This window comes from Manis javanica, chromosome 13 (assembly GCF_040802235.1).
Source record: "Manis javanica isolate MJ-LG chromosome 13, MJ_LKY, whole genome shotgun sequence".
Classification (NCBI taxonomy): Eukaryota; Metazoa; Chordata; class Mammalia; order Pholidota; family Manidae; genus Manis; species Manis javanica.
Window position 1 is genome coordinate 32,923,557 of NC_133168.1, and position 13,795 is coordinate 32,937,351.

The 13,795-nt window shown below is 36.6% G+C and overlaps 1 protein-coding gene across 1 annotated transcript in view; it reads right to left on the reverse strand.

The window, feature by feature from the left end:
- Window positions 1–4,587: 4,587 nt before the first annotated feature.
- The window catches only part of HDAC2 (histone deacetylase 2), a 33,528-nt gene continuing 24,320 nt past the window's right edge, over window positions 4,588–13,795 (reverse strand). Inside the window, exons 9-14 of the mRNA XM_017677198.3 lie at window positions 9,885–10,025; window positions 9,538–9,646; window positions 8,828–8,958; window positions 7,896–8,051; window positions 5,607–5,664; window positions 4,588–4,953 (exon numbers count right to left, since the gene is read on the reverse strand). Coding sequence (XP_017532687.1) covers window positions 4,923–4,953; window positions 5,607–5,664; window positions 7,896–8,051; window positions 8,828–8,958; window positions 9,538–9,646; window positions 9,885–10,025 — 626 coding nt within the window. The 3' untranslated portion in view covers window positions 4,588–4,922. The remainder of the gene's footprint in view (window positions 4,954–5,606; window positions 5,665–7,895; window positions 8,052–8,827; window positions 8,959–9,537; window positions 9,647–9,884; window positions 10,026–13,795) is intronic.

The following is a 13,795-nucleotide window of genomic DNA, read 5'->3' on the forward strand; positions in this document are numbered from 1 at the left end:
GGCTCTTTTTGTTGACTAGTATATGATCTATTTTTCAAATGTTCCATGTGCACTTGAGAAGAACATGTATGCTGCTGCTTTTGGATGGAGAGTTCTGTAGATGGCAGTTCTATTGTGTTGCTCAATGCCTCTGTCTCATTTTCTCTCTGGTTGAACTGTCCTTTGGAGTGAATGGTGTGTTGAAGTCTCCTAAAATGAATGCTTTGCATTCTGCTTCCCTTTTTAATGGTTAGTATGTTTCATATATGTAGGTGCTCCTGTGTTGAGTGCATAGATATTTATAATGGTTATATCCTCTTGTTGGATTGACACCTTTATCATTATGTAATGTCCTTGTCTCTGGTGACTTTCTTTGTTTTCAAGTCTTTTTGTCTCACTATTAGCTGCATGAAATATCTTTTTCCATCCCTTCACTTTTAGCCTGTGCATGTCTTTGGGTCTACAGTGAGTCTCTTTTAGGCAGCATATAGTTGGGTCTTGTATTTTTATCAATCCAGTGACTCCATGTATTTAGATTGGTGCATTCAGATCATTTACATTTAAGGTGATTATTAATAGGTGTGTACTTATTGCCATTGCAGTCTTTAGATTTTTGGTTACCAAAGGTTCAAGGGTAACTTCCTTACTATCTAAGAGTCTAATTTACCTCACTTAGTATGCTATTACAAACACATTTAAAGGTTCTATTTCTCCCCCTTTTCTTCCTCCTCCATTCTTTACATATTAGGTATTATATTCTGTAGTCTTTGTCTATCCCTTTTTACCTTTGGTGACAGCTATTTAACCTTATGAACACTTGCATCTATAGAAGTCCCTCCAAAATACCCTGTAGAGATGGTTTGTGGGAGGTAAATTGTCTTCAATTTTGCTTATCTGGAAATTGTTTAATCCCTCCTTCAAAATTACATGATAATCTTGACAGATAAAGTATTCTTGCTTTGAGGCCGTTCTGCTTCATTGCATTAAATATATCATGCCACTCCCTTCTGGCCTGTAAGGTTTCTGACAAGATGCCTGATGGGTTTTCCTTTGTATATGATCTTTTTTCTCTCTCTGGATGCTTTTAATAGTTTCTTAAATGGTTGAACTTTGCCATTTTAATTATCATGTCTTGGTGTTGTCTTCCTTGGGTCCCTTGTGTTGGGAGATGTGTGGATCTCCATGGCCTAAGAGACTATCTCCTTCCCCAGATTGGGGAAGTTTTCAGCAATTACTTCCTCAAAGTCACTTCCTATCACTTTTTCTCTCTCTTCTTTTTCTGGTACCCCTATAATGTGAATATTGTTCCATTTGGTCACACAGTTCTCAGTATTCTTTCATTCCTAGAGATCCTTTTTTCTCTCTGTGCCTCAGCTTCTTTTTACTCCTCTTCTCTAATTTCTATTCAATTTGTTTCCTCCACCATATCTAATCTGCTTTTAATACCCTCCATTGTGTTCCTCAATGATTGGATTCCTAAATTCATTCCTGAGTTCTTGAGTATTTTTCTGTACCTCCAGGGGAATGTTTATGATTTCCCTTTTTTGAAATCTCTTTCAGGAAGATTTATTAGTTCAGTCTCACTAGATCATTTTTCTGGTGGTATTTTGCTTTGAATCAGGTTCATTTGACATTTCATATTTGTATGTGGCACCCTCTAGTGCCCAGAAGTTCTACTCTCTGGAGCTGCTCAGCCCCTGGAGCGATGTGGGATGTTGCAGGGAGTGCTGCTGGTGCCTGGGGGGAGGAAAGAGGTGTTCCCTGCTTCCTGGCTGCTATGTCTGTCTCCATTGCCAGTACCAGTGGGCCGAACACACAGGTATAAGCCTCTATGCTTTGCATTTGTAGCTGCTGTAGGCGGGGCTTCCCTCTGGCTGGCCTGATGCCAGGGCAGGGTTTGCTAGTTTCTGAGCCAGGTGCAGGCTGCATATCACGGTGGGGGGCCTTGGAGCTCTGTAGCCAGACAGGGAGATGGGATGCCTGAAGACTATTAAAGTTCCCAACTTGCTGTTCCGCAGAGTGCACCTGGGCAATTTTGTCTAACTGTACTTTCTCCTGAGCAGTAAGCGCTGTGCAATCCTTGCTTGCCCTGTCGCTTTTAGGAAGTCTCTCGGACTGACCACCTAGATCAGCCAGAAATGGATCCGTTTTCCACAAGCTGCTGGAATTTGTCTCTCCAGGTATTCCACCTGTCTTAGCTTTCCAACCCCACTAATCACCAGGGCACCATGTAAATTCATGGTTGCCTAGCAGATCTCCAGGGCTAGGTCTTCAGCACTCCCCGGCCTCCACTTGCTCTTGCTTTCTCTTCTTCATGCAGGTGAGCTGGGGTAAGGGAAGGGCTTGGGTCCCATCAGGTCATGGCTTTGGTAAGTTACCCTGTTCTGTGAGGTCTGTTCTTCCCTCCAGGTGTATGTAGTCTTGACAGTCTTTCATGTTGCTCTTTCAGAATTAGTTGTATTAATTATATTTTCATATTATATGTGGTTTGGGGAGAAGGCCTCTGTCACCTCTCATGCCATCTTTAATCCCTTTTTAAACTTATGATCTAAAAGTTAAAAATTATCTAATTGCTTTTGATCTTCATTTCCTAAGGTTAAAGACCTTCTCATATTTAAGAACTATTTGTACCTTTCCCAGGTAATTGTTGACATCCTTTATGCATTAAAAAAGCCCTTCCTCAATTATCTTTAGATATTGAACTTTTGATCTATGACAAGTTCCAAATCCACACATATCATTTGTCCTTTTTACAACGTTTTTTGCTAGTGTATGGAATTCTTTAGTCAATTATATCAACTGCTTAGGTTTGATGTTAGACTTTCTCTAAGTATTTAAAAGTGTTTCTACTTAACATTTTTCCTTTCCACTTTAAACCTTAATGTTCTGGTGGAAGGCATAATACAACTTTCTTTTTCCATTTGGCTATCCATGATTCCAACACCAGCTAAGGAACAATTTCTTTCCTCAATGACTTGAAATACTTTTACCTAGTATTAACTTCCAAATGTATCAAGACATGTATTTTGACATCCTAGTGTTACACTGATCTCTCATACACTGGACCCATAGCTTCTTTGTATTTTTATTTCTGCATATTTTCACTATTACTATTGTAAATGGGTGTTCATTCTTCCAAGACATCTTCTGGTTGTTGCCTGAATATTAAAGGTACAGGCTTTCCAGTATTCATGTTATGCCAAGTCACCTAGTTGAATTTGGTTTAATTTTCTTGGTTTTAGTTTTATATAAATGCTCCTATTTGTAAGCAGGAAAACAAAATCTCAAGTGTGCCCAGGAGGTTCACTAGAGTACATTAGTTAATAATTTTAAGTATTTTCTTATACTGTAACAAATACATAGCAATTAAAATGGATGACATTTGTTCAACAGGCAAATCATAGTATGTAATGAAAGCAAGTTACATTAAGTGTTCATATGTGATACCCACTTGTGTTTCACAAATACCAAATACATTACTCTAATGAAGGACTAAATTCTTTAATTACTCTCATAAAGTTTTATATGCTGACAGATAATGCAACAAGAGAGTAAAATCATGGGATACCCACAGACTTCATTTTGGTTATTTTTGAAGAGGGAAGGAGGGGAATTAAATGGTAAAGTATATACAGGGTTTCAACTCCGGTATAATTTTAAAATATTTGAAGAAAATATAGCAAAAACAAAACATTTGTTAAACTTGGGTGACCTTGTGGCTTAATTACAGAAGTCTAGGTGCTCTTGTGAATGTTCGGTATTTGTTAGTACTGGGGCTTATTTATAAAACAGATTTTTGACTGATCAATCTTCTAGCACTCTGTAATTTTCATCTCAGAAGAATCAAGCAGGGGCTGGCAATAAGTTCCTAAGATGTTTTCCTCCTTTGCACATCTTAGTAGAAATCATTCCATTTGTCTGCTTTCTACCACTAGAATATAAGCTGTGGGACCAGCCATTCTTCCATTATGCTCAGTTGCATATACCCAAAGCATTAAACCAGGTAGACATACCATAAACCAAAAGATAAACTACTTCTTCATTTCTTTGGTTTAAAAACCTGGGTGTAATAGTGGAACCTGGATGCCATGTAAATGCAGTGAAAGAACCAGGTTTTGTCTAAATAGGTTTATTTTAGAAAGCCTTAATACAAGAAAGTTCTAGTTAAACACAGTAATACAACTCTTTGTTTACGTGGTACTTGGTAGAAGTTGGAAAAAAAATACATACAGCTGAAGATGGGAGCTACATTTACTTCTGGTTGTAGATTTCTTCTTTCAACTCAGAATTCCCATTTCTAATTTTTGGGAATCTTTGGTTCATCTCAAAGATAACCACTATATCTCAACTGCATAGCTTATATTTTAATTTCAGATATAACAAGATGCCAATCTTCACCAATTCTCAGTAGCTACCCTATAGAGGACAAGATGGTGTAATTCCTTCCCACTTCATAAAGAAATGGTCATTACACTACTCCTTCCTAAAGAAACAGTAAATGGATGTCCTTTAAGTTATAATCAGTATCCTTCACGACTCTAATTCTCCAGAGTCACACCATTAGCGTCTGAAAAAAAGATTTCATGTTGTAAAAAACAGACAAGACAATCCAAGTACAATTTTTTAATAAAGATAATTACAAAAGATGGAAAAGCTCAGAAAGGCCAATTACTTCTTCAACAGATCAGCTCTTTGACATAACTCACATCCAATTTTAAATACTATCACATAAAGCATGGTGGAGGAAAACAAATTTTGCTTCATAATTAGAAAACTCATAATAAAACTTGCCAAGAAAAACAAAAACAAAAAGCCATTTTGAAAATAAATACAGTTCATGCCAAAGTGGTATAAAATGAAGCCAGAAGTCTTCAAATAGAAAACACTTCTTCCCATTATTTTCTCACTTGTTTTATGGTTTCTGAAACTGGTGACTCTCAAATTCAAGGGTTGTTAATCTGTTCTGATTTGGCTCTGTTAAAAGAGGCAACATAAAATATTAAAAATGGCACGATCTCAGTTTAAACACATTGATTGACCTACTACTGATCACATCTTGTAGGCTCATACCAAGGAATATGTAAGCTGATGATGCTTGGAGTGCTCTGGCGTACTGATTGCCTTAATCTTTCTAGCGGTTTTGTGATCCAGCCAAGTTTTCCTATAAATGATATGTGTGGCTAAGCATTTATATGCTTTCTCACAACAAAATCTTGATTATGCTTTTACTTAAAATTTGTTATGCTAGTCTAGTGTTTTCTTAAAAGAAAAAAACCCATCTCAACACTATAAAAATCATGTATACAGAAATAAGTGCATCATGAAAGATCAGGAGAGCTTATGTAAAAGTTAATAACAAAAGGTTTCAGATATATTACGTGTAAGAATACAAACTGATTTACATTCAGTTAAGTCAAAAACATGACATATAAACAGATGGGTAAGAAATGGCCAATGCTGTATTATGTACCAATACAAACTAAAATTCAGAGCACCTCATTCCACCTACTGATGTTCTCAAGTTTATTGTAGTACTTCTGCAAAGAATACATACATACACACCCCAAGTAAATGTGTTTATTATTTTTATAGTATTTATAGATTTCTAGATAAGGAATTCAATTTACCCTTTGGTATCTGTTTTTTCACTATTATTATCCTTGGCTTTATCTTCTTCCTTAACATCTAAAAACAAAGATTGGGAAGAGATTAAAACCTATTTTGAAAGATAAGATGTATACATTTTATTTTAAAACATGCTTAAAATATAAAGATTTGTCATACACTATCTTTTTTATTCATTAATTCAGTAACTAAATAAGCTTTTGTGCTAGGTGCTGTGCTAAATGGCAGAGGTTCAGTGTCTGTTAACAAAACAGTCACTGGCCTTTTGCAAGTTTTGCTTCTTTGGGATCACTGACTGCAGCTGGGGTATGTGCTGCGAAGAAGTTCAGCTTGCAGACATAAGCACAGCCCTGCAGAAGATTGGGAAAGGCTACCACAAAGACCTGACACTTGAGAGGCATCCTGAAGAACAAATAGCTTCTATGTGGGGAAAGTGGAAGTATCTTGAAAGGAGGGACCACTTACAAGGACTCTGAGGCAAGAAGCAATCAGCAGGTTACAAGGAAGAATTAATTGAAAGTCAATTTTGGCTGAAATATTGGGAGAATTGGGGAGAATTACTAAGATGAACCCCACAGACATAGCAGATGATAAATCTCATTACTTAACACCATTAGTTTTTAACCTTAAATATGTAAGTATTGAAACTTTTACCATTTTAATAAAAATTAATGAACAGAAATAATAAAAGCTCAAGATCGCTAAATCTTATTAGCCCAAATGTGCTCAATTTTTTGTAATAAAAGCAAACAAACCCAAGTTGTAAGGCAATGATCTAATAATAAAGATACAGTGATTAGATAACACTGTTGTTAAGCATTCTACATGGAAATCTCAGGGCACTGGTCTGACCTATTAATACAAATACATGTGCTGAGAACAGGATATAATGACATTTGTTTTAACTTCTGGCTTAATTATGGATATGCAAACTTAATAACTCATAGTGTCAAAATGGGATCAGGAAAGGGAAGAAATGCAATGGCCTTAACTTTAGGTTTTAACCTATAAATTAAAGCAGGAAGTTTTCTATGGTAATATTTTATCTGTAGGCCAATGGAATTTACAATTGTAGCTGCAAGGCCCCATTAAGAGCCCCATCACCAGATAAAAAAGAAATTTTTTTTAAGTATTAGTATCAGCAACAAAAGTACTGAGGAATTAAATAAATACTAAGACATTAATCCACCACTCTGAATTTTGAGCAATATAGCAATGAAAGACAAGCACCCCTGCACACATACTTTACAACTGGGAAGAAAAAGCAAACAAAAGATAAAGATTTTTTAAATGGGAGGATGTATTAAAAAAAAGACAAGACATACTAACAGTGACAGAAAAGAAAAATACTAGAAAAATCCTACAGCTAAAGCTAAATCCTCCTTACCTCAATTACAGCTGGAATTCTGGATGTCCATCAGTCCACAAGAGCACACTGGAGTGTATCATTTTAATACATTGGGAAGTTAAAATTATAAAATGGCAGATAGCAAGTGGTGGCCTACAGAGTGAATCATGTGTAACAGAACAGGACTGGAAGTGTCAGATATGCTAAGGAGTCCTAACTCTATAGTGAAAAAAAAAGAACAAGTTCACTCATGTAACTTCACTTTGACAGAAACAGGAAAGGATGTTGACCGAATCTCAGAACTGTCTTCTACACGCTAATGGGGTCAACTAAAGCTAGACGTCATCACCACTACGTCATGCAGGTTTATCAGGTGTCCATCAGGAGATAGATACACCAAGTGCTGAGAATACATGTATTTGAGGTTATTGCTCCCAAATCCCTTTCTATTCATTCTTCAGTTTTTGCTTTCATCAAGTAATTTCTGAACAAATCCATTCTCTGAGCTTTTTTAAAATGGTGAAAATGGTCTAAGGATAAAAACTCTTGTTTTTGTGTTTTATTCACAAGTAAACTTTAGGTTGTTAAAAATTCTTAGAATTTTAGCTCTGCTTACAAACTACAAATGGATCTAAAACTACTTTGTTCTTTCTCTTACCCAATCTGTATCATAGTGTAATGTTCGTATTTTAAATCTGTCACAAAAGAAGGTAATCAGGTTCTCTGTATTATAAAAGCAAAAATAACTAATACAATTCAGAAAGCTCTAAATAAGGTATATTTAATAGCTAAGTCCTCTTTACACAAGGAAATAAAAAAGGCTACCTGGATCCCCCAACTGCCCCAACACTTGTGTGACTGACTTCACAACCTTATGAAAACTGCAGTGTAGCTCACTTTTTAAAACTAAACTAAAATACATTTACCAAAAACTGAATCTGACCTGCTTTTTTGTCCTCTGTTTCCTTCTTGTCTTCTTCGATTCTAGCTTTCTTTGCTCCTTTCTTATGATCAGCCACATTTCTACGACCTCCTTCTCCTTCGTCTTCAGAATCTGAGAATTCTTCATCACAAGCTATCCGTTTGTCTGATGCTCGAACTGATACATAAAGATTTCAGTAAAAGTTCTGACAAAAGCAGCCATAGGTTTATAACTGTGCCAGCACACTTTGTACAAATGTATTAATAGCTCACCACATTTAAAAGTATAGGATAACAGATGTTTACTGACTTAAAAATTAGAAGTGAATGTATGGTTTACTAAATACTTACACAGCTTTGAGCTAGGAAAAAAATAATTCAAAGAAACATGAAAAATGCTTGGGGATCTCAATTAAGAAAACTTTGGAGGAAAAAAATGTGTTTTTCTACCAGGAGGTAGAAATAATGTATTTATTTAAAAAGTAATTATTTACTAAGAGGGGATACAGACAAAACTTAAAATACAATGAATACCAAGCATGTTACAGTGACTAAACCATGACAGTATATCATTATGCTGTGTCTCTACCTCTCTTAAGTAGACAGAGAGGTTGTAGAATCAAAAAGAATGCACTTCATGTTACTCAACTAATTCTACTTTGGATAAAAAAGGTTATTTTCCACTTTATTCCCAAGTACACATAAATGGCTTATTTGTGGAAACTTTTGATCATATCTCCAAAGTCATATAAACCAAAATTGCTGACACTCAACTCAGGCTCTAAGACATAAAGAAGTCAAATCCATATAAGATTAAAAATGAGGGGGGCAATAAAGTATTCATGAAAATATGATCCACAGGAAGTTCTTCAGTCACTAAAACCTTCAATTTGTAGTGATGACTTAATAAACCAGAAAAATGTTAACAGAACACACATTAAGGTATTGTCTTACTAGAAATTCTTTTGTCTGGGTCTTCTCCATCTTCATCTCCACTGTCTTCATGAACAGCATCTTCTGGAATAGCTTGCATCTGGACGCCAGGTGCATGAGGTAACATGCGCAAATTTTCAAATAAACGCTGTCTAAATTATATAGGCAAAGTCATTAGACAAAATTCACTTTCAAGTTCCTCTTACATATAAACATGAAATGGTAAGAGTAAGCAATAATTTTTATCTTTTTATCTGGCTTCACTGAACAATTAACATTTACTGAGCTGTGATACTTTACAAAACACTATTAACCCATCCCATCCAATCCTCAAAATTTACAACGTGGGTATGGCAGTGGGAAGCCACAAATCATCAGGCCCATGTACTACAATGTCCTTCTAAACACTGTTCTTGGACATGAAACTTTATTAAAATGCTACAGGAAATAAAATTTTCATGTAAAGAAAGTGTAAAATTTCTGGTGCCATTTGAAATTTAAAAATCCATTTTAACTAACAGAAAATTGAAATATTTTTGTGCTATGAAGCCCATACCTTTCCATCTTAAAAAAATAAACCAAAATTCTTAAGAGTTTCAAATGCTTTGAAAAAGACAAAGGAAATATCTGATTCATATAAAAGTAAAATGATCTACTGCACTTTGCCCTTTAAAGGCTTCCAGAGCTATACCAAAATGAAATTTTATCAAATTAATTCAATGATGTCTTACTTTATCTTTTCCATATATTCTGGAGTGTTCTGGTTTGTCATGTTTGAAGGACTAATATGCAGTTTGAAGTCCGGTCCAAAATACTCAAAGTAATCATTATATGGCAATTCTATTCATAACAAGGAAATAGTTACGTGTTAAAAAGGCCAGTTTTTACACAAACCCATGCACAAATTCCAGATTCATGCTGTGAAATATTTCCATACAAAATGTTTAAACATGAACATAAAGTGAATTCATTTAGTCACTGCTCTCCTATTTACACATCATTTTGTAATCTCTTATACATCTATCAATTTATATATATTAACAGTTCATCCCATAAAAATACCACAATAACAACTTACCATTGGGAATTTCACAATCAAGGGCAACTGCAGTCTCATATGTCCAACATCGAGCAACATTTCGGATTGTGTATCCACCCCCTCCAAGCATCAGTAATGGTAAATTGAACGTTTTTACAACTTCTACACATTTAGCATGACCTAAGACAAAGAAGATTTGGGTAACAACAAATCTGCACACTACAGCAGCTTTAAAAATGAATTTTTAAAAGATAATGAATGCAAACAGAATTTTACTCAACCAAAAAGGCTTTTCTAAATACTTTAAAAACAAGTGTGTAAGAATTTCAAGAAATTTCTAGTCCAAGTTTTTATTAAATAACGTACACACAATGATATATAATATAACAAGGTATAATTTGCTATTTTAGCAGTCATCCCTAGTAAGTCAAATATACAACTATGCAAGATTAAAAATATAACATTTTTGTTGACACAGAAAAATGTTTTATGATATGCAGATGCTACTTTCATATGAGGTTATATGGCGGGGAAAAAGGTTATAATGAAACATGCATAATCTAAATGGATTTTTTTTTTAACAATTCCCCCTATGGACATTTTATAGAAAAACTACAGTTTAATTTTAAGTTTTCTTTAGGTGATGGTATTATGGATAATTTTTAAGATTATAAAATTAATACACACTACTATAAAAAAAAGTTCAACAAATTTCCATGTATAGAATTTGAGTAAACCTAACAAAAATAAAATATTTCCTTTGGGTAAATATAAGAGCTCAATAATCAATTACTAGTTACCAATAACTTGTTGTATATAATCATTAAGGTACACATATCAATCTTTAAAGAAAAAAAAAAGGAATTCATGGTTTTTGAAGAATATTTGGAAAAATCAAAAAAGAACAAAGATCATCCAAAAAATTTTAAATATTCCCTTCTAATTCCCAGTAATTTTATTGAGTTTAACTATATGCTTTCTTCATGTAATTGTATATTGTGAGCTTTTCATTAAGTATCCTTCAATTCTTGCATATGATTCACAACTCAATTTTTATTACTGCTACTAGAGAAACAAGGGTTTCTTAAAACAGATAAAAACTTGGTATTTTTAAAAGGCAAACAAACAAAAATTAACTTATACACTCCAAGTAAAGACAGATGGCTAAACAAAGTCATTTACTTTTCATTACAAAACCTAATAAAAACGCCTACAAAGGAATTTTTTTGAAGGCTAACATCCATAAAAATTAAGAATGGGAGAAAACTCAATGGTAGCAAGATAACTGAAGGTAAAAGGGAGATGGACAAGAAGTACAACTGACTTCAGCAAACCTGGGTAATCTGAATTGAAGCTGGCAGTGGAGAAAGTTTAGAATTTAATAGTTGGGATTGCACACATCTTTATATGTCTTACCCAACTGAAATAATGTCAGTTGAAGAATAATGTAGACTTATATAAGAGTAAAATTCTGCAGCTTATGATTTTGAAAGGGAAGCTATTAATCAGTACAAAAACAGAACTTTCAGACTTAAGACAGGAAAGCTGTTGAAGAGAACATTAGGTGATTCTGAAAAACATTGGTATAGAAAAAAGGCAAGGCAAAAACCTCCTCCCAAAATCACATAGAGCCTGAACACACAGCAAGTACAGCTAAACCTGAAAATGATCTGCAGACATGACTGCCTACACCTGGGGAAGAAGAGAAGACCTCACAGAGAAGGGTAAAGTGGCAAAGCCGTCATTCCGCTGGACCTTCACCCTCCCCCCAAACCCAGCCCACAGGCGGGAGGAAGAGGAACAGAGCTGGGAGGGAGTAGAAGCCCTGGACCACTTAACACCTGGCCCGGAGATCTGCTCCGGGAATGCGAGCCCATAGTACACGGTGTCCTGATGATCGGTGGGGCTGGACAAGAAAGACAGGAGGAACGCTCAGGGAGGCTGAAATCCCAGCAGCTTGTGGAAGACATGCTCTACCGGCCCAATGAGAAAAAAGCAAAGCAGACAGTTTGGTAGACTTCCCAGAAACCAGAGGGGCAAGGATTACACAATGCTCTCTGCTCAGGAGAATGGGCAGGGGGAACTATACCTCCCAGCCCGCCCTCAGCCCAACAGGTGGGGCTCCATCCCCATAGCTGACAACACAGCCCCGAGGCTCCTCCTTGTGGTGTGCAGCCTGCCAGCCAGCAGCGAAACCAGACTTTGCTCCTGGGTAGGAAGAGGGGTGTACCCCCAGCTTTTTCAGCCCTTTTTTGGGCCATCCGGGGAGCTGCAAGTGGGAGCCAGCTCCGGGAGTACCTTCCTCCCTGCACGCGCCCATCCTGCTCACCAGTGGCCCGATGGAGGGCACCTCCCAGGGCAGCTCCAGGGGCACAGCCCTGAGGCTCCTCCCTGGCAAGCACATGGCTCACCTGACCTGGCAGCGCAGGCAGGCGTCTCAACCGGGAAAACAGAGGGAGGCCCTTCTAGCTTCTTGGCCCTAATTTGGCCCAGTCATAGAAGTACTGTGGGAGCCTGTCCTGGGAGCTCTCCCCTCATAGCAGGCGCCAGTTCCACTCGCCTGCAGCCTCTGCCATTGCTGCAGACTGGCTGGGGATGGCTCTGTCCACAGCAACTCCAGACCCAAAGTTTGGAGTATCCTCCCCGTTCGCATGATCAGCCAAGGGCCCACACAGCCCATCTACAAACCAGAAAGAAATGTGCTGTGCCCATTGCACACCAGCAGCTGGGGCTCCTCCTTCATAAAGCTATTAATCCACAGGGAACACTGTAAAAATGAAGAGGAGGCAGAGAGAATTTGGTCCAGAGGGCTGAGTCAAACTGAAATCACCCATCTTCTTGATAATGACTTCAAAGTAAAAGTGATAAACATGCTCACAGATTACAGAAAAATATTCAAGATCTCAGGGAGGACCTCAAGAAAAAGTAACTCAGAATTGAAGAATACAGAACCTGAAATGAAAAACCCAATGGAGTGAAGTAATAGATTTACACAGGTTGAAGAAATTGTAGGTGATCTGGAAATTGGGGAGCAAGAAACAATGAAGCAGAAAAAAAAAAGGAAAAAAGGATCCCTAGGAATGAAAGAATAGTAAGAGATCTGTGTGACCAATCTAAACAGAACAATTACACGGGTATGAAAAGAGAGAGACAAAGGGTTTAGAAAGTCTATTTGAAGAAACAATTTTTGAAAATTTCTGCAATCTAGCAAAGGAAATAGACACTAAGGTCACAGGAGCACAGAGATTTCCTAACAAAAGGAACCCTAGGAAGACAACACCAAGACATACAAGAATTAAAGAAGCAAGATCAAGGACACAGAGAGAATACTGAAAACAGCAAGAGAGAGAATAAAGATCACTTATAAAGGAAACCCTATCAGGCTATCAGCAGACTTCTCAACAGAAACTTTACAGGCCTGAAAGGAATGACATGTATATATAATGTTATGAAACAGAAGGGGCTCCAACCAAAAATACTCTACCTGGCAAGATTATCACTTCAATTTGAAGAAGCAATTAAATAATTTTCAGATAAAAGTTGAAGGAATTCACCACAACTAAGCCGTCTCTACAGGATATATTAAAGGAATTGTTCTAGACGGCGATGTTCCTAAGGCTAAATAAATAGCTGTCGCCAGAGAAAATAAACTCACAGTAAAGGTAGTAGACCAATTTATTACCAAGCAAATACAAAATTAAATAAATCACTCACAGAATCAGCCAAGGGTACACAAAAAGTGCAGAATATGACACCTAATATATAAAGTGTGGAGGAGGAAGAGCAGGAAGAAGAGGGAAAATGGTACCTAAGAATGTGTTTGAAATAGATAATCAGTGATTTAAGAGAGACTGTTAAGATAGTAAGGAAGCTATCCTTGAACCTTTGGTAACCACAAATCTAAAGCCTACAATAGCAATAAGTATATAACTATGGATAATCACCTTAAA